Consider the following 26,288-nt stretch of genomic DNA (forward strand, 5'->3'; position numbering starts at 1 on the left):
GCCTGCTCAGTGCAGGCCTATATGTAGGCAGTTAGTTTGTGAATTTAAGCGTGATTCTATAACACCCCCTCATCACATGCCTTTTTCTGCTGTGTGACTTACAACATGGTAACATAGTAGATGACGGCAGAAAAAGACCTGCACGGTCCATCCAGTCTGCCCAACAAGATAACTCATATGTGCTACTTTTTGTGTATACCTTACCTTGATTTGTATCTGTCTTTTTCAGGGCACAGACTGTATAAGTCTGCCCAGCACTAGCCCCACCTCCCAACCACCAGCCCCGCCTCCCAACCACCAGCCCTGCCTCCCAGCACCGGCTCTGCCATCTAATCTCTGCTAAGCTCCTGAGGATCCCTTCCTTCTGAACAGGATTCCTTTATGTTTATCCCATGCATGTTTGAATTCCGTTACCGTTTTCATCTCCACCACCTCCCGCGGGAGGGCATTCCAAGCATCCACCAAAATTAGCACATTTCTTTATAGAATACACATAGAGAGATGTGCACATAACTTCCAGTTATTGCCAATTAGTTCCATTCATTGGTTATTAATTGTCAATTATCGGCACTGATTAGCACACAAAACTTTAGACGCCATTTACAGAATTTGGAGGATTGTCAATTCAAGGGGCAGAGAATGAGCAAAATTGAGTGGGATCAGCACTTATAGATTTATTTTTGAACCAGTTTGTACACGTGGTTACTCATGCCTTTGAGTAAATGAAAAATCCATAGGCACTAACATTTCAAAATGATAGGAGTGCCAACCACAAATTACCCCTACCTGGACACTGTGAAAGAGCTTGCTTAATACTGGGGGTGTTCAACATCTCCCCACACAGACAGAACTGGATCCTATGAATATTTTCCATCATTATTTCTTATTGGAGTCTGACTGCATAAATACGTTGTTGATGAAAACTTTCTGGGCTCTAGTTCAGGTTTGATTAATTCAAACTCCACTCAAAGAAATCCACAAAACAAAAAAATGCTTCAAATATTATATCAATATTATTGTGGATTTCTTTGAGTGGAGTTTGCATTTGTGCTTTTGATAATCCACACCTGTTGAATATTGTTATAGTTGATTAATTCAAAGCCATATCCTAAAATATCAATCTTGGTTTTGCTCCTTACTTCTAGATTGCTTACCTGGTTCTACACCTAGCTGCAAAATTCCTATAGGATTTCATTCTTGGCATAGTCAGCTATTCACATTTTCATATTAGCAACATTGGGCTCTTCTAGCCATATCTGGCTAGATAAAAACTCTGCTAGCCATACTAATAGTATATGTCCAAGTAGGAGGCAATTTTCAAAGCTATTTATAAATAGCTATAAAACCATAGCTCCAAATGCTTATCCCCCTCTATGTGCAAATGGTGCAGGTCCAGAGGAGGTTGAAAATAGTAAAGTATCAAGGCATAGGGATTTTTGTTTTTGAAATCCACTCAGGTGATTTAAGTCAAGGAATTTGTCTCTGCTGTAAAGTATGTACTAATGTACCTCTAATGCAGCCAGGCCTTTAATTGTCAAAGGGGAACTCTGTGGAGTTTCCCTTTGGAAATGTATTTTGCAGGATTTCTTGCAAGTGCACAATGGGGTTTTAAAACAGTAATTATCATACTGTTGTCCTTTTCTTCCTTAGGTTTCTGAATTTAAAGGCAGCCTCTGCAAAGCACCAATGCTGTGTATAGATGGTAATGTGCCAGTATCCACCATTCAATATGTGTGTCAGATCTCCAGGGATCACCATATACCAGGTTGTAATTCAGTTCTCAAACAGCAATAGCTTCTTTCTCTGTCAATGTAAAGTAATCTAGATAATCTAGTATACTAATTTATGATTTTGAATTCATGAGCCTGATTTACTTATGTGCATTAATTTGTATAATAACATGCAGAAATCCAAGTTATACCTTAAAAGTGTAATTTTATAAATGTTTTCCACTTATAAAGCCTGTTTTACATGTAGAAAAATCCTTTTATAAAATTGTGCATGATATGTGTGTTTAAATAAATGCACCATCAAAATGGTGCATAATTATACACATGCTGCGTGCAGTTCCCAAGACTGTAGTTTGAGGAAGCGGGGTCAAAGTTTATAAAAATATGTGAGTACATACTTAGAAAACATGCATGCATTTACTCCTACCTTAGACCAGATGTAACTGTGTGTGTCGGTATTTATGTGCTATTGGGGCAAAATCTGGTAGCTTATTTTATCAAGGCACATAGGGGCCCTTTTACAGAGAGGCAGTAAGCCCAACGCGGGCTTACCACTTGCTCTTCCGGGACTACTGCCGCCGGTGGTAGTCGTGCCTGAGTGTGCGCCATTTCTAGAGGAAAAAGAAAAACTCCGGAAATGGCTTGTGTGGCGATAATCACCACTCACTGCCCAGTTACCACTGGGTTAGTTCAGGAGCCCTTATTACCACCTCAATGTGTGGCGGTATGGGCTCCCTGCCGCATGGCCATGCAGTAAGAGATCTCTTACCGCATGGCCATGTGTGCTGGGGGCTATTTTACCCACTGCAGTAAAAAGGGTCCTGGTGCATGAGAAAAATAGCTCCTGCTGTTAGCGCAGGGCCCTTTTTCCTGCAGCTTGGTAAAAGGACCCCATAAGTACCTATGTTGCCTTGGTAAATAGGCTTAAAATGGGCACTTTTATGGACTTCTCACATAGGCATCTTATACAATTAGGCTTTTAGTAAATAGGTCCCTTTAATTTATTTCTTTATTTCTGCATTTGTACCCCACATTTTCCAATCAGGTAGTTGGTTCAATTTGGCTTACAGTTTAATTTAGTCAGACATCTAATATAATAATTCGCACCTCCAACATTCTGAAGCTGACTCCGTGGCAGAATGGCAGTGAAGCCGTGTAGTGTTCGTAGGGTTCGTAATCGCCCCACCCTCGAGGGAACTCTGTATAGTTGCCAGCCCCCGCACCTCCCTCCCTCTCTCTCTTTCCCTCCAAGCATGACCTGTCCTCCGGCAGCCCCTCACCTTCCTAAGTGCTGGCTGTATTTTAAAAATTCTTACTTTGGGGTGCGGCGTCCACAGTGAAGGCGAGCGGCACTTCACACTGCCTTCGCATGTGTCTCAGCTCTCCCTCTGGTCCCGCCCTTCCAGAAACAGGAAATGAGGGCGGGACTAGAGGCAGAGCTGAGACACATGTGAAAGCAGTGTGAAACGCCGCTCGCCTTCACTGTGGACGCCGCACCCCAAGGTAAGAATTTTTAATATACAGCCAGCACTTAGGAAGGCGAGGGGCTGCCGGAAGACAGGTCGTGCTTGGAGGGCAGAGAGAGAGAGGGAGGCGCAGGGGCGTGGAAGTCGGAGGAGAGGGGGGGCGTGGACCTCGGAAGGGTGGGAGGGAGGGGGCGTCTCGCAAGTCGAAGGGGAGGGAGGGAGGGAGGCGCGGGGGTGTGGAACTCGAATGGGGGCCATGGAACTCAAAGGGGAGGGGGGCCTGGAACTCAAAGGGGAGGGGGGCCTGGAACTCAGAGGGCAGAGAGAGAGAGAAGTAGGGAGGGGGCCTGGAACTCAGAGGGGAGAGAGATGGAGGGAGGGGGGCCCTGGATATGGGTGGATGGAGGAGAGGCCAGGGGAGAATGCAGAGTTGATGCACATGTAGGGGGGGAGGGCAAGGGACAGAGGAGAATTGCTGCACCACGATGGATAGAGGGGGCAGGGCACAGAGGACGTTTGCTGCATATGGATGAATGCAGGGGAGAGAGCATAATTGGTGCGCACAGGACACACACTACACTCACTCACACAGACAGACAGACACACACACACACACACATTCTGTCTCTCTCTCTCTCTCTCTGACACATACTCACTCTCTGACACATACTCATTCACTCTCACCCATATTGATTCACTCTCTCTCACACATACTCTCTCCTAACAGTTCCCTTAAAAACATAATTGCCATTAGAGGACAACCTTGCTAGTGCCCGTTTCATTTCTTTCAGAAATGGGCTTTTTTTTACTAGTGTTATATAACTGTTAGAAATAGATTTGTCCTAGTTAAGCATCTGTTATTGGTCAAGTGTCTTAGTGTGTCTGTTGGTGTTCAGTTTGATTATGTGGGATCGTCGGGGAAGAATTTTTTTTAAAGAAGTGGGTATTTAAGTGTTTTCAGAAGTTTAGTAGTTGTTCATGCATTTGAGGGCTTTTGGTATTGTGCTCTATGTTTTGGGGCAAATGTATGTAAAGTTAGTGCAGTATGAAGATTTGTATATAAGGCCTTGTCATTTGGGAAAGTGGAGGGTGAGGTAGTGTCTTGCGCCTCTGATAGCATTTCCTTTAGGTAGATCTAATGGATTATAAGTACATAAGTACATAAGTAGTGCCATACTGGGAAAGACCAAAGGTCCATCTAGCCCAGCATCCTGTCACCGACAGTGGCCAATCCAGGTCAAGGGCACCTGGCACGCTCCCCAAACGTAAAAACATTCCAGACAAGTTATACCTAAAAATGCGGAATTTTTCCAAGTCCATTTAATAGCGGTCTATGGACTTGTCCTTTAGGAATCTATCTAACCCCTTTTTAAACTCCGTCAAGCTAACCGCCCGTACCACGTTCTCCGGCAACGAATTCCAGAGTCTAATTACACGTTGGGTGAAGAAAAATTTTCTCCGATTCGTTTTAAATTTACCACACTGTAGCTTCAACTCATGCCCTCTAGTCCTAGTATTTTTGGATAGCGTGAACAGTCGCTTCACATCCACCCGATCCATTCCACTCATTATTTTATACACTTCTATCATATCTCCCCTCAGCCGTCTCTTCTCCAAGCTGAAAAGCCCTAGCCTTCTCAGCCTCTCTTCATAGGAAAGTCGTCCCATCCCCACTATCATTTTCGTCGCCCTTCGCTGTACCTTTTCCAATTCTACTATATCTTTTTTGAGATACGGAGACCAGTACTGAACACAATACTCCAGGTGCGGTCGCACCATGGAGCGATACAACGGCATTATAACATCCGCACACCTGGACTCCATACCCTTCCTAATAACACCCAACATTCTATTCGCTTTCCTAGCCGCAGCAGCACACTGAGCAGAAGGTTTCAGCGTATCATCGACGACGACACCCAGATCCCTTTCTTGATCCGTAACTCCTAACGCGGAACCTTGCAAGACGTAGCTATAATTCGGGTTCCTCTTACCCACATGCATCACTTTGCACTTGTCAACATTGAACTTCATCTGCCACTTGTCATGTATTCCGGTGTGAGTCCAAAGATTATTCTATAGATTATAGAGCATATTTTGAAGGATAACCGTGCCATAATTGGTAGCCAGTGTAGGTTTTGGAGTAATGACCAAGTGCTTTGGAATCGATTTTTTCTGAAGATAAGCTTTGCTGCTTTGTTTTATGCTGTTTGTAGTCTCTTTAGTGATTGTTCCTGCATAAATTCCATTGCAGTAATCAGCATGAGTGAGGATCAAGGATTGGACTAGTGTATGGAATACATCTTTTGGGAAGAAGTTTTTAATGTGTTTCAGTTTCCACATGGTTTTGGAACATTTTCTTTGTAGTGTTTGAGATTTGTTTGTCCAAGATCAGATTATCTAGGAATTTTAGGTTATCAGAGATTGGGAGAGATGTGCCCTTGGTAAAGATGTTTGGAAAGTGGTTGGTAGTGTGTGGTGATGTGATTATTAGATATTGTGTTTTGTCTTTGTTCAGTTTGAGTTTGAACGTTGATGCCCTGGATTCCATAATATTTATGCAGTCCGTAATCCTGGTTGAGATTTCGTGCAGGTTCTTTTTAAAAGGGAAGTAGAGTGACACATTGCCGGCATATATAAGAGGATTGAATCCTTGTTTATATAGTGTTTGGGTGAGGGGGTCCATCATTAGGTTGAACAGTACTGATGAGAGCAACAATCCCTGGGGTACTCCACATTCAGCTTTCCATGGTAATGAGAGAGAGGAATTTATCTTCACTTGGTAGGATCTGTTTGTTAGGAATCCTAGGATTGATTTCAGCACTTTCCCTCCTATACCAATTTTGTTGAGAATTCTTTTAAGTATATGATGGTCGACCATCAGGCTTATATTCGAAAGTGATCGCAGGCCATCTTCTGACATAAATCGGGAGATGGCCGGCAATCTCTCAAAAGCAGCGAAATCGGTATAAACGAAAGCGGCTTTTTTGACACCATTGCCGCTTTCCTGTCGCCACGCCAGCAAAAGTTCAAGGGGGCGTGTCGGCGGTGTAGCAAAGGTGGGACATAGGCGGGCATGGGCGTAGCTACCAGATGGCCGGCTTTCGCGGATAATGGAAAAAAAAAGCGGCATTAATCAATATTTCGCCGGGTTTACTTGGTCCTTTTATTTTCACGACAAAACCTCAAAAAGGTGCCCCAACTGACCAGATGACCACCGGAGGGAATGGGGGATGCCCTCCCCGTAGTCCCCCGGTGGTCACCAACCCCCTCCCACACTAAAAAAATAAAAATAAAAACCTTTTTTTGCCAGCCTGTATGCCAGCCTCAAATGTCATACCCAGCTCCCTGTCAGCAGTATGCAAGTCCCTGGAGCAGTTTTTAATGGGTGCAGTGCACCAGGCAGGCAGAAAGAGGTCCATCCCCCCCTACCTGTTACACTTGTGGTGCTAAATGTTGAGCCCTCCAAACCCCCCCCCCCAAAAACCCACTATACCCATATCTAGGTGCCCCCTTCACCCCTAAGGACTATGGTAGTGGCCAGTGGTGTGCTGGAGCAGGCTCTCTCAGGCTCGCAAGAGCCGGTTGTTAAGAATTTTGGGGGCCGGTTGTTAAAGTAGGGCCCTCCATGGCTACTTTAACAACTGGCTCCCAAAATGTGGGTTTGGGCCTCCTGCTGAATTCTCTTTTATTTTGCTGGTGGGGATGCTGAGCCCTGCCAGCCAAGTAAATAGACTGCTGCTGCTCCCCACTCCTTGTTTCCAGCTCTGAGCAGCAGGCTGGGACTTCTCGAGCATGTGAGAGAAGTTCCAACATGCTGCTCAGAGCAAGACGTTGGGAGTGGTAGCAGTCCGTTTATTGGCTGCCAGCAAAGGTATGCCTAGCGTGCCCGCACGAAGGGAAGGAGGAGAGAGAGGCAAGTGCTTTTCCCCCCTGCCACCCCCCCTCCCCCCGCCACCACTGGCCCTTCCAACTGCAGAGCTGGCTACGTCCGGAGAAAGAGCCTGTTGTTAAAAATTTACCAGCACACCCCTGGTAGTGGTGTACAGTTGTGGGTAGTGGGTTTTGGGGGGGGGGGGTTGGGGGGCTCAGCAGACAAAGTAAGGGAGCTATGTTTCTGGGAGCATTTTATGAAGTCCACTGCAGTGCCCCCTAGGGTGCCCGATTGGTGTCCTGGTATGTCAGGGGGACCAGTGCACTACAAATGCTGGCTCCTTCCATGACCAAATGCCTTGGATTTCGCCGGGTTTGAGATGGCCGCCATTTTTTCCATTATCACTGAAAAACAAAACCGGCGATCTCAAACCCAGCGAACTCTGGCATTTGGCTGGGCTAAACCGTATTATCGAAAAAAAAGCTGGCCAGCCATCTTTTTCGATAATACGGTTCCGGCCAGCTGTTGCGCCGCCGCCAAAATAGATCGCCTGCGATCTATTTCGCCGGCGACGTTCGATTATGCCCCTCCATGTCAAATGTGCTTGACATGTTGAATTGTAGGAGAATGTTTTTTTTTCCATATGTTATTTCCTTTTTGTGGTTGGCCAATAGTGTAATTATCACTGTTTCAGTGCTGTGATGAGGTCTAAAGCCAGATGTATTCAGTTAGTTGGTTGGCTGCTATGCCTTCCATTATTTTGGATATTCACAAAACACTCCCACAGTCTTTGGTAAGAAAATCAAATATGCTCAACAAGAACCAAGACTACTACTACTACACTAGAATAGCTAACAATAATTTAACCACACATTATTTCTTTTTATTTTCTCTTTAACTTTTTTTTTCTTAAGAGTACCCTCAGCAAAAACCACTGTTTTCAGGCAATTACATTTCTATTGCCCTGTGGCATAGCACTTCTTTCATCGGGCTACTCTTTTTTCCATTTAGTGTACGTGCTATTGCATATTAAATAGTGCTACAATTCAAAATATAAACAAATCAAAAAAATCAAACAAATGTGAACTTATCTTTTAACGTTTTATCTGCATTCTCACTGAGTCCTTGCTTCACTCTCTCAAGGTACAAAGATGCCTTCCCCTGAAAACACCCGACTCTGCGGGTTTCAGAAGTCTTTCCTCAGGGACTCAGGTTAAAGCTGTCTTCTCTTCACCAAACAATATGTGCGACATTCACCATGTTCACTGTTGTAGCTTATAAAGGCGCCCATCTTGAGGCAGGAACCAGAAATCACTCTCCTGACGTCACAACATACTGCAAAAACTTTTTTTGTGTGTGTTAAATGTTATACGACATAGTTTGTATACTAATAGTACCCATACAGACCCATCTTTATGAGCTTGTTGGAAGATACATTCATCAATAAACAACCAACAGGACTTAGAACTCTATTTAATGATTCCCCACCAGGCTACAGTCTCAAATAATAGTGTTCCACTCGATGTTCTCATTCAAACCTTGTGGGCTGATAGTCTGTAATTTATAAATCCACCCCTGTTCCCGCCAGGTTAAAACTGAAACTCGATCCCCGCCGGACAAAGTTACAGGGACATGATCTATAATAAACCACTGTAATTCAGAAAACTTGTGATTAAATTGTAAACAATGGGTCACGAGAGGGGGTGTAAGATTTCTTCTTGCTAGGCGACTTTTATGTTCTGTCAAACGAGTTCCCATCTTTCTTATTGTACGACCTACATAGTACAGATGGCATGGCCATTGAATTATATACACCACAAATGATGATTGACATTTAGTAAAATGACTCAAAGTAAATATCTGCTGTGTCCCAAAGAGGGGCATTTTCGAAAGGTCGTCCAAATCTGAATTTGGACGCCCTCACAAAGTCATCCAAAACCAGGTAGGTATAATGGAAAAATAGTATGGACGTCCTTAGACATTCCATTATTGCAGTTGAAGACGCCCAAATCAGGGAAGCCCAAAGTATAGGAAAAATACTGCAAAGACGTCCTTAGTACAGTAACAAGGACACGTTTCTCACAGAACTGCCGAACAACGTTCATCTTACTAGGCCGACCTAAGGACGGCGGCCCTGTAACAGGGATGCCCTTCGGCAGTTCTGTGACAAACACGTCCTTGTTACTGTACTTTATACTTCTCAATGTTCCTTATATTTTCCCCGTACCTGCATATCTGCAACTACATGCACTGTACTTCCAGAACATGCAGCTATGGGAAATATAAGGAACATACATATTTTATTGTGTGTATATGAAGTTCGCACACTTGATAATGATCCATATAACGAAGGCTCCGCACGTAGGCCCCGCATGCGTGACGACAGTCCATGGATGTCCATGCGTCACGGCCATCCATGTGTGGAGCCATTATAGATGCCAAGACATGCATGTATTGACCTGTCCATATATGGAATGGTCATCCATATATGGAGCTGTGCACGTAAGGACATCCATCACGCATGGGTGTCCATATAAGGCGATGCATGCTTTCCAACGCTTGTTCACTGAGAAACATGGTGTTGCGTAGAGAGCCTAATTTCATGCAAAGCTGAAACCATGTACCTACTGCATGCATTCTTTTTATGCACCACCACCACCTGCCTCCCAGGACTGTCTCCATCGAAGCCTGGGTTGAGCGAAGGGACAGTTTGGAGAGGTAAGTGTTTGCTCTCTCCCCACCTCCTGGGCTATCAGGGCCCCCTCCCGTAGCTACACATATAAGAGCTCCCTCAGCAATGTAAGCACAAATTGTAGTCTGCATTCAAGGGTAATCAGTGATATGTGCACATGCACATTCATTAATAGAATCTATGTACTAGAAAGCAAAAACATTCCCACATCCCTACAATACTGCATACAAACGGTACTCTCTGTCCTCATGTCCACCTCAATGACATCATCTGTACCAATGTAATGTCATTGTCCCCCCCATTCAGTGTTGTGAGTCTCTTCTATTTGATTTCCAAATGAATTTGTGTGCTGAAGGCAAGAAGGGCCATCCCGTGACTCCTGGTGTACAAACTTATATCTTGCAGAAGATTTGGCATTCGGAGGGACCTCGAGTCCCTCTGGCGGAGGTTCCGAAGAACCAAGAGAGAGAGTCCTGACATAATCAGGGCAGTGAGATGGCGCCTCAGGGCTTGACGTACAATATCAGTTTCCATGTGGCTAATAGGCAACTAGTAAGTCATAACACCTCTGGCCCAGATCAAGGCCTGAGGTTGCAGCTACCCTCCCATGAGTGTGGCTGCAACTTCCAACTAACCTCCTCTGGGGTGGATATGGTTTCATGGTATTCTTGCCTGATGTCCTGCTCTTAGTGAATGTCATAGCATGATTTGAAGGTAATGTAAAGAAATAGTGCTTCCACCCCCCCTACTCCTCCCCCCCAAACAAAAAATGGTCATCCTACCATAGTCACAACTCAAAATGCTAACATGCTGCTGAGGAGTGAGTGTTCCCTGCCAACACAGGTGGGGATAGTGCTGGGCAGACTTATACGGTCTGTGCCAGAGCCGGTGGTGGGAGGCGGGGCAGGTGGTTGGGAGGTGGGGATAGTGCTGGGCAGACTTATACGGTCTGTGCCCTGAAAAAGACAGGTACAAATCAAGGTAAGGTATACACAAAAAATGACACGTGAGTTTATCTTGTTGGGCAGACTGGGTGGACCGTGCAGGTCTTTTTCTGCCGTCATCTACTATGTTACTATGTATTCCTTTTTCAGACCAGCTTCCAGGGGTCCCTGTCATGTCATCTCATGTATCTCACACCCCACGTGTCTAGCCCAGGGCTCACCACTGACCCCACCTCTCCCCATTTCTGCCTTATGCCAGCCAGCCAGCTCCTGCACTATGCAAGTCATGTTGAATGTGCTGATCTCAAGAACAATCCTTTTACACACACAGGGCGCCAGCAGCAGGAGGAGAAGCAGGAGGAGGAGGAGGCAGGAGTGTCTGCTTCAGTGGTGGAGGAGGAGGAGGCAGACTCATGGCATGACATGCCTCCCCTTGAGGGGGATGAGGGCCCAACACTGCCCGCCCTCTCCACCCCATCCCCAGCCGCAGCCCCATCCCCATTTCCAGCCCCAGCAGCAACTGGTGAATATCCAAAATCAATTGCTGCAGGAGGTGTCAGCGATCAGGCTGGAGATGGCGGCAACGTGGCAGACTAACGAGCAGCACTTCAGGGCGCAGAGGCTGCTCCTGGTGCTGCTCATTAGCCTGCTGCAGAGGGCCATGCAGGGTGAAGGACGCCTCCCTTGAGAACCTTTGTAAAAAAAAAAATTTGTACATAGTTATATTTGTTCTGTTTAACAGTTTCATATTTGTGATATAACAGGGTGTGTGTCTCTACTTTGTGCACTACATATTATCAAATGCTGGGGTTGATTTGAGAGAAGGCAGCAATCTGGGTTGCATGACACGTGAAGTGTGACAGAGAAACTTTGGTACATATGTGTCATAAGTGTGGCCATACCTGTCCCTTCCAAACTGCATGGCTGTATGGTAAGGGGGGAGGCTGGGTAGGCATTTCTGTTGAGGAACAGAAATGCCCATCCAGCCTCTCCCCCCTTACCATAGAGCCCCACAGCACAGAGTTTTGTAAATAATAGGTATGTTGTCTAGCACTAGTGATCTGCCAAGTAGAAACTTGGAGATAACCATAGGTAGCGCATAGACGATGTTTGCTCTCTGATCACCAGACACCCGTACCCACAACCAAACCACATTAGTGAGGGCCAGGAAGCAGCTAAAAACAGCTGGGTCATCTTTTCACATTGAAGATATCAGCAATGGTATATAGTCAGTGGTGTGCTGGTAAATGTTTAACAACAGGCTCTCTCCCTGGTCCCCCTCTGTGCCCCCCCCAAATTGCAGAGCTGGCTATAGCTGGTGAGAGAACCCGGGGGGGGGGGGGGGGGGGGGTGGCAATGCATTACTCCAGGAAAAAAAAATTAAATGATCCCAGGTTCCAATCTAATTCATGTTTAATGTGCGATAAAATGCCATAAATAAGTAAATAAATATAAACTTTTAATGCTGAGCACCTGATTCTCAAAGTGAACATATTCCAAACACTATAATGAAAATAAAATGATTTTTTTTCTACCTTTGTTGTCTGGTGACTGTTTTTCTGATCATGCTGGCCCAGTATCCGATTCTGCTGCTATCTGTCCTCTTAACTCCGTTTCCAGGGCTTCCTTTCCATTTATTTATTTATTTCCTTTCCTCCTTTCTTCTTCATTTCTGGTCCTCAGCTTCTGCCTATTTTCTTCATCCATGTGTAGGTTTTCTCCTCTCTTCCTTTTCCCTCATCTCATCTCTTTCCTCACACTTCCCTCCCCTCCACCCATGTCCAGCATTTCTTCTCTCTCCCCTCCCCTTCTCTCCCCTGCCCTCCATCCACCCATGTCCAGCGACCCTTCTCTCCCCCTGCCCTCCATCCACCCATGTACAGCGACCCTTCTCTCTCCCTGCCCTGCATGCACCCATACCCAGCGACCCTCCTCTCCCCTGCCCTCCATGCACCCATACCCAGTGACCCTCCTTTCCCCTACCCTCCATCCACCCATGTTCAGCAGTGACCCTCCTCTCCCCTGCCCTGCATGCACCCATATCCAGCGACCCTCCTCTCCCCTGCCCTGCATGCACCCATACCCAGTGACCCTCCTTTCCCCTGCCCTCCATTCACCCATGTCCAGTAGTGACCCTCCTCTCCCCTGCCCTGCATGTACCCATACCCAGTGACCCTCCTTTCCCCTGCCCTCCATTCACCCATGTCCAGCAGTGACCCTCCTCTCCCCTGCCCTGCATGCACCCATACCCAGCGACCCTTCTCTCCCCTCCATCCACCCATGCCCAGCGACTCCCTTCTCTCCCCTGCCACCCCCTCCCGAGTTGGTCAACGAATTCTCCCTCCCTCCGGATTCGGTCCCTCACCGACCTGACTCTGAGTCACCCTGCCTTGTCCTTCAAATTCTTCGGGGCAGGCAGTCTTGCCTGCCCGCTGCCAGCACTGACTCTACCTCGCTGCCGGATCGCGCTTCAAAATGACCGCCGAGACTTACAAGGGTGGCCTCCAAGACTTCAGCAGAAGTCTCGGCGGTCATTTTTAAAGCGCGAACCAGCAGCGGGGGAGAGACTCAGTGCTGGCAGCGAGCAGGCAAGACTGCCTGCCCCGAAGAATTCGAAGGACAAGGCAGGGTGACTCAGAGTCAGGTTGGTGAGGGACCGGATCCGGAGGGAGGGAGGAGAGCCGGCTTGCGCTTTTTAACAACTGGCTCGCAAGTCGGAAGAAAATTTAACAACCGGCTCTTGCAAGCCGGTGCGAGCTGGCTCCAGCACACCACTGTATATAGTGCTCAGGAGAAAAGGGAAAACAAGGGTAAAAGCATTAGGTGGATGTTTACTTCATCACAATTGCAATGTAATTCATCAGGAACAGAAGGGCACAGGCTAGGGGAATTGTATAGGCACCGGGCTGTAGCCACCTGCAGATAATTTAGAATAGGAACTGTAACCAGAACCCCTCTCCCTCACCATGACTTAAGGGCTCAAGGCTATGGTAGGCACACACCTGTGGCCACCTTGAAATTAATTTGCAGGATAGAATTTAGAAATGATGTTGTTCCCTAACTATAGAGGATTGTAGGACTGTGTTGAATAATGTGGAAAAGACATTCAGTACATATATGCTTCCCCCCCTGCCAACCCCCAACAACTTTAAGAATGGGTGGGCACTTCATAAAAGGGGACTGGGGTTCACCACATAAAGAAGGACCTAGCAGGGAAACACATGAGGTGGAAAGGGGGAGAAAAACTACCAGCTGTGGATACCCGTGAACCTGGTGAAAATAGAGGTAAGATTTGAATACAGAGAACAGAGAGAGAATGGGGAGCCCTTGACCATGAGGGATGCACACATTCATTCTCAGAGCCTCTTCCCCTCCCCAGTTAGGAACTGGGCAACATTCTGGGGAAGGGGGAGCCTATTCTGAAAGGATGGGCTCCACCTTAACCAGGGTGGGACCAGGCTGCTGGCATCGGCATTTAAAAAGGAGATAGAGCAGCTTTTAAACTAGAAATGGGGGGAAGGCTGACAGTCGCTCAAAAGCGCATGGTTCGGGATAAGGTATCTTTCAAAGATACCACCAAAACAGGGAAGATAGGGTATCCTCATAGTCAGGTTGAAAAAGAGACCGTAGTAGATCAGCCTGCTTATTTTCGAAAGGAGAAAAATGCCCATGTTCGGGAGATGGGCATCCGTTTCCCGTGGGGCGGCCAAATCGGTATAATCGAAAGCCAATTTTGGTTGTCTTCAACTGCACTCCGTCGTGGGAACGAATAAAGTTGATGGGGGCGTGTCGGAGACGTGGTTATCTGCCAAGCACAGATGGGCGCGTTCGGCCGATAATGGAAAAAAGAAAGGCGTTTTTAGCGAGAATTTAGGACACTTTTTTTTACCCTTTTTTCTCACGAACAGGTCCCAAAAAAGTGCCCTAAATTACCAGATGACCACCGGAGTGAATCGGGAATCACCTCCCCTGACTCCCCCTGTGGTCACTAACCCCCTCCCACCAAAAAAAACCCACTTGCAAAAACCTTATTTCCTAGCCTCTGTGCCACCCTCAAATTCCGTACCCACCTCCATGACAGCAGAATGTGTTCGATCCTCTCACAGCCTTTCCCTGGGTCAGGTGTGGGTCTCGGGTGCACTGCAGGGTCACATCAGCATTGCATTGTGGTGGGTGTAGGGTATTGGGCTCTGTGATTTCACTAGCTTGTGTTACAGTCTCACGATGTTGGTAGTTGGTAGGCTCTTCTCCCATGGTGCTTTTCCCCCTGCCTACTGGGTCAGAGTGTGCCCTGTTTTGTTTCCGGTAGTCCACGAGGTAGTGGCCATTTTTGTAAGTCCGTTTTAGATCCCTTTTGTGTGTTAGCCACGTTACAGAACTTAGTTCTTACCTTGAATGTTGCTGAAAGGGGGCATTGTACATCATTCTGCCAGCTCTGAGCTACTGCTAATCTTAGTACCAGGGAGACTCGTTGCCAGTGGGGCACAACCTCTGATCTGCAGTTAACTGTGAGTAAACGCGGTTATTGAAATAAAGGACGTTTTCAGCCAGATTAGTCTTACGGTGTGAACTGCTATGCCAAGGTTATACGGCAGCAACAAGTCCTGTCCCTGGAGCAGTTTTAGTGGGTAATGCAGTGCACTTCAGGCAGGGGGACCCAGGCCCATCCCCCCTACCTGTACCACTTGTGGTGGTAAATGGGATCCCTCTAACCCCCCCCCCCACCAAAACCCACGGTACCCACATGTAGGTGCCCCCCTTCACCATTAAATGCTATGGTAATGGTGTTGAGTTGTGGGGAGTGGGTTTTGGGGAGGATTTGGGGGTCTCAGCACCCAAGGTAAAGGAGCTATGCACCTGGGAGGTAATTTAATGTTTTTTCCTATTTTTTAAAAGTGCCCCCTAGGGTGCCCGGTTGGTGTCCTGGCATGTGAGGGGGACCAGTGCACTACGAATCCTGGCCCCTCCCACGACCCAAAGCCTTGGATTTGGTCATTTTTGAGCTGGGATGCTTCGGTTTCGATTATCGCTGAAAAACGAAAACGCCCAGCTCAAACAAATGCCCACATCTCAAAAATGCCCACATCCAATGCATTTGCCTGGCACAAACCGTATTTTCGAAACTAAGATAAGCGTCCATCTTTTTCGAAAATACGATTAGGCTCACCCCTTCACGGACCCGTTCTCGGAGATGGACGTTCTTACACATGGGCATTTGCGTTCAATTATGCCCCTCCAGGTGTCCCTAAATAAAAATAATAATCAGCCAAAAATTGCAAATTAGTACTGTTAAGTACTAAGCATGATGTAAATAGGAGCAGCAAACACAATTTGAAATGAATATATGCAAATGCCAGGAGCCTAAGAAATAAGATGGGCGAGTTAGAATATATTGCACTAAATGAAAAATTAGATATAATAGGCATCTCTGAGACCTGGTGGAAGGAGGCTAACCAGTGGGACACTGTCATACCGGGGTACAAATTATATCGTAGTGATAGGGTAGATCGAATTGGTGAGGGGTAGCATTGTATATTAATGGGAGCCTTGAATCAAATAGATTGAAAATTCTGCAGGAAACAAAACACTTCTTGGAATCACTGTGGATTGAAATTCCATGTGTAAAGGGGAAAAGGATAATGATAGGAGTGTACTACCATCCGCCTGGCCAGGATGAACAGACGGATGCAGAAATGTTGAAATTAGGGACGCAAACAAACTGGGCAACTCAATAATAATGGGTGATTTCAATTACCCTGATATTGACTGGGTAAATGTAACATCGGGACATGCTAGGGAGGTAAAATTCCTCGATGAAATCAAGGACAGCTTTATAGAGCAGCTGGTACAGGAACCGACGAGAGAAGGAAAAATTCTAGACCTAGTCCTTAGTGGAGCGCATGATCTGGTGCGGGAGGTAATGGTGCTGGGGTCGCTTGATAACAGTGATCATAATATGATCGGATTTGGTATTAGCTTTGAAGTAAGTATACATAGGAAATCAAATACGTTAGCGTTTAACTTTAAAAAAGGAGACTATGATAAAATGAGAACGGTGAAAAGAAAACTTAGAGGAGCGACTGCAAGGTTCAAAAATTTACATTAGGCGTGGATGCCGTTCAAAAACACCATCCTGGAAGCCCAGGCCAAATATATTCCGCGTATTAAAAAAGGAGGATGGAAGACCAAACGACAGCTGGCGTTGTTAAATAGTGAGGTGAAGGAAGCTATTAGAGCTAAAAGAAAATCCTTCAGAAAATGGAAGAAGGAACCGACTGAAAATAATAAGAAACAGCATAAGGAATGTCAAGTCAAATGCAAAAAACTGATAAGGAAAGCTAAGAGGGACTTCGAAAAAAAGATTGTGTTGGAGGCAAAAACACATAGTAAAAATTTTTATAGGTATATTAAAAGTAGGAAGCCGGCAAAAGAATCGGTTGGACTGCTAGATGACCGAGGTAAATAATATATTTAAAATATAAAATGTAAAATCTAAATAAAATAAATAAACTGTGTGTAGGTTAGCACTGTTTCACAGCTTTGGGGGCCTTCCCCATTACCAAACTGGGCACATCTCCTTCCCACACCTCTGTGCTGTAGCCACTGTGTCCTCTGCACTCCTTCCACAGTTCTATGTCTACCCACCTACCTGTGTGGCTGTCTTGCACATCAATCTTTGTAGTACACTGCGCTCCTTGTCTCCAGCTCTGTAGCATGTACAATGACATCTGTGGCTTGCCTGCCAATCCCATTCCTCACCATCTCTTTGCTACTACTACTACTACTCGCGTCTTTGCTGGGTCTTTGCCTGTGGGGCTATGTATATGAATGCTGAAAAACAAAACGGGTTATTATGACCAACACACTTCCGCCCCTTTTGCTATGCATGTGATGACATAAGTACATAAGTAATGCCATACTGGGAAAAGACCAAGGGTCCATCGAGCCCAGCATCTTGTCCACGACAGCGGCCAATCCAGGCCAAGGGCACCTGGCAAGCTTCCCAAACGTACAAACATTCTATACATGTTATTCCTGGAATTTTGGATTTTTCCAGGTCCGTTTAGTAGCGGTTTATGGACTTGTCCTTTAGGAAACCGTCCAACCCCTTTTTAAACTCTGCTAAGCTAACCGCCTTCACCACATTTTCCGGCAATGAATTCCAGAGTTTAATTACACGTTGGGTGAAGAAAACTTTTCTCCAATTTGTTTTAAATTTACTACACTGTAGTTTAATCGCATGCCCTCTAGTCCTAGTATTTTTGGAAAGCGTGAACAGACGCTTCACATCCACCTGTTCCACTCCACTCATTATTTTATATACCTCTATCATGTCTCCCCTCAGCCGTCTCTTCTCCAAGCTGAATAGCCCTAGCCTCCTTAGTCTTTCTTCATAGGGAAGTCGTCCCATCCCCACTATCATTTTAGTCGCCCTTCGCTGCACCTTTTCCAATTCTACTATATCTTTCTTGAGATGCGGCGACCAGAATTGAACACAATACTCAAGGTGCGGTCGCACCATGGAGCGATACAAAGGCATTATAACATCCTCACACCTGTTTTCCATACCTTTCCTAATAATACCCAACATTCTATTCGCTTTCCTAGCCGCAGCAGCACACTGAGCAGAAGGTTTCAGTGTGTTATCGACGACGACACCCAGATCCCTTTCTTGGTCCGTAACTCCTAACGTGGAACCTTGCATGACGTAGCTATAATTCGGGTTCTTTTTTCCCAAATGCATCACCTTGCACTTGCTCACATTAAAGGTTATCTGCCATTTAGCCGCCCAGTCTCCCAGTCTCGTAAGGTCCTCTTGTAATTTTTCACAATCCTGTCGCGAGTTAACGACTTTGAATAACTTTGTGTCATCAGCAAATTTAATTACTTCGCTAGTTACTCCCATCTCTAAATCATTTATAAATATATTAAAAAGCAGCGGTCCTAGCACAGACCCCTGAGGAACCCCACTAACTACCCTTCTCCATTGTGAATACTGCCCATTTAACCCCACTCTCTGTTTCCTATCCTTTAACCAGTTTTTAATCCACAATAGGACATTTCCTCCTATCCCATGACCCTCCAATTTCCTCTGTAGCCTTTCATGAAGTACCTTGTCAAACGCCTTTTGAAAATCCAGATACACAATATCAACTGGCTCCCCTTTGTCCACATGTTTGTTTACTCCTTCAAAGAATTGAAGTAAATTGGTCAGGCAAGATTTCTCCACACAAAAGCCGTGCTGACTCGGTCTCAGTAATCCATGTCCTCGGATGTGCTCTGTAATTTTGTTTTTAATAATAGCCTCTACCATTTTCCCCGGCACCGACGTCAGACTCACTGGTCTATAATTTCCCGGATCTCCCCTGGAGCCTTTTTAAAAAATGGGCATTACATTGGCCACCCTCCAATCTTCCGGTACCACGCTCGATTTTAAGAATAAGTTGCATATCACTAGCAGTAGCTCCGCAAGCTCATTTTTCAGTTCTATCAGTACTCTAGGGTGAATACCATCCGGTCCAGGAGATTTGCTACTCTTCAGTTTGCCGAACTGCCCCATTACGTCCTCCAGGTTTACCGTGAAGTCAGTAAGTTTCTCCGACTCGTCCGCTTGAAATACCATTTCCGACACCGGTATCCCACCCAAATCTTCCTCAGTGAAGACCGAAGCAAAGAATTCATTCAGTCTCTCCGCTACATCTTTGTCTTCCTTGATCACCCCTTTTACCCCTCAGTCATCCAGCGGCCCAACCGATTCTTTTGCCGGCTTCCTGCTTTTAATATACCGAAAAATATTTTTACTATGTTTTTTTTGCCTCTAATGCTATCTTTTTTTCGTAATCCCTCTTGGCCTTCTTTATCTGCGCCTTGCATTTGCTTTGACACTCCTTATGCTGCTTCTTGTTATTTTCAGACGGTTCCTTCTTCCATTTTCTGAAGGCGTTTCTTTTAGCCCTAATAGCTTCCTTCACCTCACTTTTCAACCAGGCCGGCTGTCTTTTGGAGTTCCGTCTTTCTTTTCTAATTTGCGGAATGTGTATGGCCTGGGCCTCCAGGATGGTATTTTTGAACAGCGTCCACGCCTGTTGTACAGTTTTTACTCTCTCAGTTGCCCCCCTAAGTTTTTTTTTTACCGTTCTTCTCATTTTATCATAGTCTCCTTTTTTAAAGTTAAACGCTAACGTATTTGAATTTTTGTGTACAGTTACTTCAAGGTCGATATCAAAACTGATCATATTATGGTTACTGTTATCAAGCGGCCCCAGTACCATAACGTCCCTCACCAGATCATGCGCTCCACTAAGGACCAAGTCTAGAATTTTTCCTTCTCTCGTCAGCTCCTGCACCAGTTGCTCCATAAAGCTGTCCTTGATTTCATCAAGGAATTGTATCTCTGTAGCGTGTCCCGATGTTACATTTACCCAGTCTATATTTAGATAATTGAAGTCACCCATTATTATCACATTGCCCATTTTGTTCGCGTCTCTGATTTCTTTTATCAATTCTGTGTCTACCTGCTCAGGTGGCCTTAAATACAAATCAATTTACGCCACCAACTTTACATACATAGGCACTCAATTATGGAATGCTCTACCCAAACAAATAAAATCTACCCAGAACTACCTAAACTTCCGAAAATTATTGAAATCAGTATTGTTTAAGAAGGCTTATTCCCCAGGTCTAACTTAACTAGAATTAAATATTACTATAAATTCAGATCCAAGGACAATAATTACCTGTTATTATCTCCTGCTTTTCTGCTGTTTAATTGTTATTTTATATCTTTATCCTCAATTTGTATAATTGTTCTTCTTGTAATGTAGCTTGTACTGCAGACTTACGTAAGCCACTTTGAGCCTGCGATCAATGGGAAAAGGTGGGATATAAATGTAATAATAAATAAATAAATGACAGCCAGTCGGAGGAAGAAGCTGGCCCTAGTGGCCACCAGCCCCAGCACACAGAGCACCAAACCAGTGGGCCTGCACAAGAAAGCACACAGGACCATGGGGTGGAACCACAGGATCCAGCAGCAGCAGTGCCGGCTCTCCCTCCACCACCTGCAGCAGAGGCTCTCCCTCCACCACCCGCAGCAGAGGCTCTCCCTCCACCACCCGCAGCCTTTGCTGATGGTGGCACTGAAGAAGAAGCAGAAGATGCAGAAAGGGGGGGGGGGGCATCTCCTCAGCAGAGGCCATCCAGCCAGAGGAGGCAGCTACTGAGCCTCACCACACAATTTCTGTCCCAGAATGTGCCCATGGAAGACTACCGGTGCCAGAAATTGGAGCTGCACCGGGAAGCACTCCAGGCCCAACGGGAAGTGCTCCAGGTGCAACAGGAAGCAGTACAGGCCCAACGTGATGTGATAAAGCAGCTCCAACGGCTGGAACACAGCATCGAGGGCCTACACCGTGACCTGAGAGCACCTAATACAGCCCTGATGCAGCAACAATAACTGGCGTCAACTTCCACCACTGCAAAGCAACCACCTGCTATGAAGTGGAGCTTGAGATCCTTAGCCTCCCCAGCCACTGGTCCAGCAGCCACCATACCAGCTCCCCTTCTGGGTCCTGTGCCCAGGTTGCAGGGCAAGCTACAGAGCGCAAGGTGGCTGGACTTCCACAGGGCAGCAGAGGCAGCAGGCTGCCTTGTGGACACAGAGGAGGAGAGTGGGAGCTCATCAGAGGACTCTCAACAGAGTTCCCCTGCAGCACCAGATGCAAAGGAACACGGTGGGAGGGGTAGGAGGGGACGGGGACGGGGCCAGGGGAGGGGGTGGGGAAAGTGATGGGACATGCTAGGGGGTAAGGGTTGGAGGGAGGGGAATATGCACAGAGCGGGTGATGGTAGTGGGAGGGGTGGTGGTAGTGGGAGGGGTGGTGGTGGTGTTGGTGTGTAAATACTGTGTGTGATATAAATAAATGTCCACTTACTCTCACAGAAAACTTGTCTCGATCAGTTTTTGCCTGGCTCTGACCCCCAGCTGGTGTGCACTCTGCTCTGCTCTGTGGGCGGGAAGTGGAGGGGACTCCTCATCCTGTTTATCTGGGGCTGCTGCTGTGGTGGCTGTGGCTCTTCTGGGAGGGCCTGTCCTCTATGCATTGCCAAATTATGTAGCATGCAGCAGGCCAGGAATATCTTTCCCACCTTTTGGGGGCTGTACAGGAGCTCCCCTCCAGAACGGTCCAGACATCGGAACCCGTTCTTCAGTTGTCCAAAGATGCGCTCAATTATGCCACGGGTGGTCCTAGGTCTACTGTTGTAGTTCTCCTCTGATCCTGTTTGTGGGTGCACTGTGGGGGTCATGAGCCAACTCCGTTGTGGGTAGCTTCGGTCACCTTTGGAGAGAAGAAGGATGAGAAAGATGAGTGTGAATTTTTTGGAGCGGGTACCTTGTGGAGGTGGGGGGGGGGGGGTAGTGGGTTGTGGAGTGAGCTGGAGGGAGACAGTGCTGAGGGCTGCCTGTTGGAGGAGGTATAGTTTGGGCAGATCCATGCTGCACTTACCTAGGAACCATCTGCCAGTGATCTCCCCTCGCTCAAACCTGCGGAAGATTTCTGGGTACTGCAATATATAGGCATCATGGGTGGAACCTGGATATTGGGCACACACGTCTAGAATCTCCCCCTGGGCGTCACACACAACTTGCATATTCATGGAGTGGAATGCTTTCCTGTTCCTATAAGTGGCATCTCGTGCCCGGGGGAGGGAGGGGGGGTCTGAGTGCAACATGTATACAGTCAATGGCGCCTATGACCGATGGGAAGCGAGTTATGGCGTAGAAGTCAGCCATGTTGTTCTGCAGGGCCTGGGGGATGGTGGGGAAGGTGATGTACTCAGAGGTGTGAGTAAGGAAGGCATCAAGGAACTGGGTTAGGCAGAAATGGAAGGCTGGATGAGACCCGTGTTCACAGCTAGGACAGACTAGAAACTCCCAGTGGCCAGAAAAGAGAGAGAAGCAGTTATCTTTAGGTGTACAGGGATGGGGTTGTTCCTACGGGTCCTGGGCTGCAGGAGGGGTTGGAGCTGGTCACAAAGGTGCTGAATGGCAGCCCTATCAAAGCGGTACCTAGTGAGATACTGCAGGTCAGTGAGGTCTAGGAAACTGCTACGGGGCCTGAAAACTCTGGGGCATGCATAACTCCTGCGGTGCCTCCCCTCTTCCTCCAACATGTAAACCACCTGTGCATTTAGTGCCTCCATTTCACCACACTAGAGGTGCAATGCAGTGCCACTAGTGCTCACCTCTCCCTACCAACTTAGTGAAACACAGTAGCAGCAAACAGAAGCTGACACTCACTTTCCCACCATCGACAAACAATGCAGTCACACACAACAGAGCCACACTGCAAGCACTCCTGCCACACTCTCTTGCCACTCACTCTCCAAGCAGTCTTCACAAACACGCTGCAGCAGTACACAGGACAAAGAGACAAACAGAGACTACAGACATTTAAGGGAATGAAATATGAACTTGGGGACAGTGAATGGAGAGGGATAGGGGGAGATAGAGGAAGGAGTAGTGGTGTCTGGGTTTGGGGGCTATAAGGAGTAGGGAAAGCTGAAAAGGTAAAACACAAATGAGGCTCGTGAGGGTGAAAACGTTCCGACTATGGTACACAGACAAATGTAAGCACTTGCCAATGTTGGCAAGTGCTTACATTTTATCCTATTTTCATGCAACATCCATGCATTATTATTATTATTATTACATTTGTACCCTGCACTTTCCCACATAATGCAGGCTCAATGTGGCTTACATAGTAATTTGAAATACAAAGTTAATAGAATTTTAATAAAACAGTAGTAAAACAATGTAAAGTTGGGCTTAGTAGTGTATGATAAGTTGAGCTAGATAATATATGACTAGGATAAAAGAGGGTAGACAGGATAAGATAGTGTAATTTGGGAGAAAGGGTAAGAAGGGATAAAATTAAGGAGAGATGGAAAGAGAAGGATGGGAGGTTGGTATTTAAGTCAGAACAGAATTGGGGGTGGAAGTTAGCGAGATTAAGTTGGGGCATTTGCATACACATGAGGTCGCAATTTGAAAGATAATTTGGTTCATACTTCTTTTGTTCAGTACAATCAGCAGACCAAGGAAGGTCAACATAAACCTTGCGGGGAGTGTCAATTTTGCTCCCAAACTAGAGTCATGCAGCAATGGACACACTTTGGGACACAGAAGACGTTTACTTTGAGTCATTTTACTACATGTCAATCATCATTTGTGGTGCATGTAATTCAATGTCCGTGCCATCTGTACTATGTAGGTCGTACGATAAGAAAGATGAGAACTCGTTTGACAGAACATAAAAGTCGCCTAGCAAGAAGAAATCTTACACCCCATCTCGTGATGCATTGTTTACAATTTAATCACAAGTTTTCTGAATTACAGTGGTTTATTATAGATCATGTCACTGTAACTTTGTCCGGCGGGGATCGAGTTTCAGTTTTAACCCGGCGGGAACAGGGGTGGATTTATAAATTACAGACTATCAGCCCACAAGGTTTGAATGAGAACATCGAGTGGAACACTATTATTTGAGACTGTAGCCTGGTGGGGAATCATTAAATAGAGTTCTAAGTCCTGTTGGTTGTTTATTGATGAATGTATCTTCCAACAAGCTCATAAAGATGGGTCTGTATGGGTACTATTAGTATACAAACTATGTCGTATAACATTTAACACACACAAAAAAAGTTTTTGCAGTATGTTGTGACATCAGGAGAGTGATTTCTGGTTCCTGCCTCAAGATGGGCGCCTTTATAAGCTACAACAGTGAACATGGTGAATGTCGCACATATTGTTTGGTGAAGAGAAGACGGCTTTAACCTGAGTCCCTGAGGAAAGACTTCTGAAACCCGCGGAGTCGGGCGTTTTCAGGGGAAGGTGTCGTGGTACCTTGAGAAAGTGAAGCAAGGACTCAGTGAGAATGCAGATAAAACGTTAAAAGATAAGTTCACATTTGTTTGATTTTTTTTGATTTGTTTATATTTTGAATTGTAGCACTATTTGATATGTAATAGCACGTATACTAAATGAAAAAAAGAGTAGCCCGATGAAAGAAGTGCTATGCCACTGGGCAATAGAAATGTAATTGCCTGAAAACAGTGGTTGTTGCTGAGTGTACTCTTAAGAAAAAGAAAGATAAAGAGAAAATAAAAAGAAATAATATGTGGTTAAATTATTATTAGCTATTCTAGTGTAGCAGTAGTAGTCTTGGTTCTTGTTGAACATATTCCATTATTTTGGTCATTAGGGGTATGGATGCCACTGGTCTGTAGTTCAAGGTATCATTGATGTTTTTCTTGGCATCTTTTGGGATTGGTGTGAAAATTATGTTGCTTTTTTCCTGTGGGAATTGGCTTTCCTGGAACATGTAGATCAGATGGGAAGTGAGTTGGTCTATGAATTGGTCAGGTATGACTTTAGTATGTCGTTGGGACATATGTCTAGCATGCAGTGGACGGAGGAGAATTTTCTTAGAGCTTGTGCTACTGTTCTATTTGTGAGTTGTGTGAAGGTGGTCCATGTCCTGTCCACTGGAGCTGCTTCTGGAGGGTGATCGGGTTTCAAAGTTTGTGTCATTGTGTGTTATGCTATTACTTAGTTTGAGGATCTTATCTTTGAAGAATCTGGCGAGTTAATTTGCTAACGGGAGGGGGGTCTTTGTTCGTCATCATTAAAGGCTTGATGTTTATTAGGTTGTTTATAATTTTGTATAATTTCTTTGTGTCACTGTAGTCTGATCCTATGTGCTCTTTGTAGTATTTATTCTTTGTCTGTCTCATTTGGGTCTTATACCTGTTTAGCACTACCCTCCATGCGGTCTTGTTTGTTTCATTTTTATTTTTTGTTCATGTTCGTTCCAGTCTTCTGCAATGGGTTTTTATCTTTTTCAGTTCTTCATTACACCATGGGGCTGCTTTTCGCCTTTGTTTGGTTTTTGTTTTCATTGGGGCTATTTCGTCCAGAATGTTAGTGGTTCTTTCATCCCATTCTGCTACGAATTCTTCCGTATTAGTCATTGGTGACCATTGATCTTTATATATAGTTGTCCAGAAGTTGGTTGCATTGATCTTTCCCCATGTTTTGTATGGTGTCCATGTTTGTGTAGGTGGGTTCTTGTGTTCTTTCCACTAAAGGGTCAGTTTTAATGTGAAGTGGTCAGTTCATGGTGTTTCTGTCCATTTCGATTTTGTATTTTGAAGTCTTTTTCCTGTATGGATCTATAAGCTAGTAGGTCTATGTTATGGCCTTTGCTGTGGGTAGTGGTTACTGGTGGTTGCTGGAAGTCCCAGAGTTTGAGAAATTTGTGCTATTCTTTGGTGTTGCTGGGTTTTGGTCATTTAAGTGTAGGTTAGTATCTCCTATTAATATTGTGTTGGGGTTGGCTACACATGTGTTTGATGTGAAATCCATGGAGTTTGTTTGGGTTGTTTTCTAGTTTCCTGGGGGTCTGTAGAATAGAATGCAACATAATTGGTTGAGTAGCGTTTGGTCCTTGATTTTAATTGAGGCGATTTCCAGTTGCAGTGTAATAGGTTCCGCTATGGCTTCTACTATTAGAAAGGATCTGT

The 26,288-nt window shown here is 45.7% G+C and overlaps 1 protein-coding gene across 1 annotated transcript in view; it reads left to right on the forward strand.

Annotated features, from left to right (window-relative positions):
- Window positions 1-26,288, forward strand: part of LOC115478487 — a 526,789-nt gene that overhangs the window by 83,901 nt on the left and 416,600 nt on the right. Inside the window, exon 3 of the mRNA XM_030215853.1 lies at window positions 1,651-1,765. Within this exon, the coding sequence (XP_030071713.1) occupies window positions 1,651-1,765 (115 nt within the window). The remainder of the gene's footprint in view (window positions 1-1,650; window positions 1,766-26,288) is intronic.

Source organism: Microcaecilia unicolor, chromosome 10, assembly GCF_901765095.1.
Source record: "Microcaecilia unicolor chromosome 10, aMicUni1.1, whole genome shotgun sequence".
In the NCBI taxonomy this organism is placed as follows: Eukaryota; Metazoa; Chordata; class Amphibia; order Gymnophiona; family Siphonopidae; genus Microcaecilia; species Microcaecilia unicolor.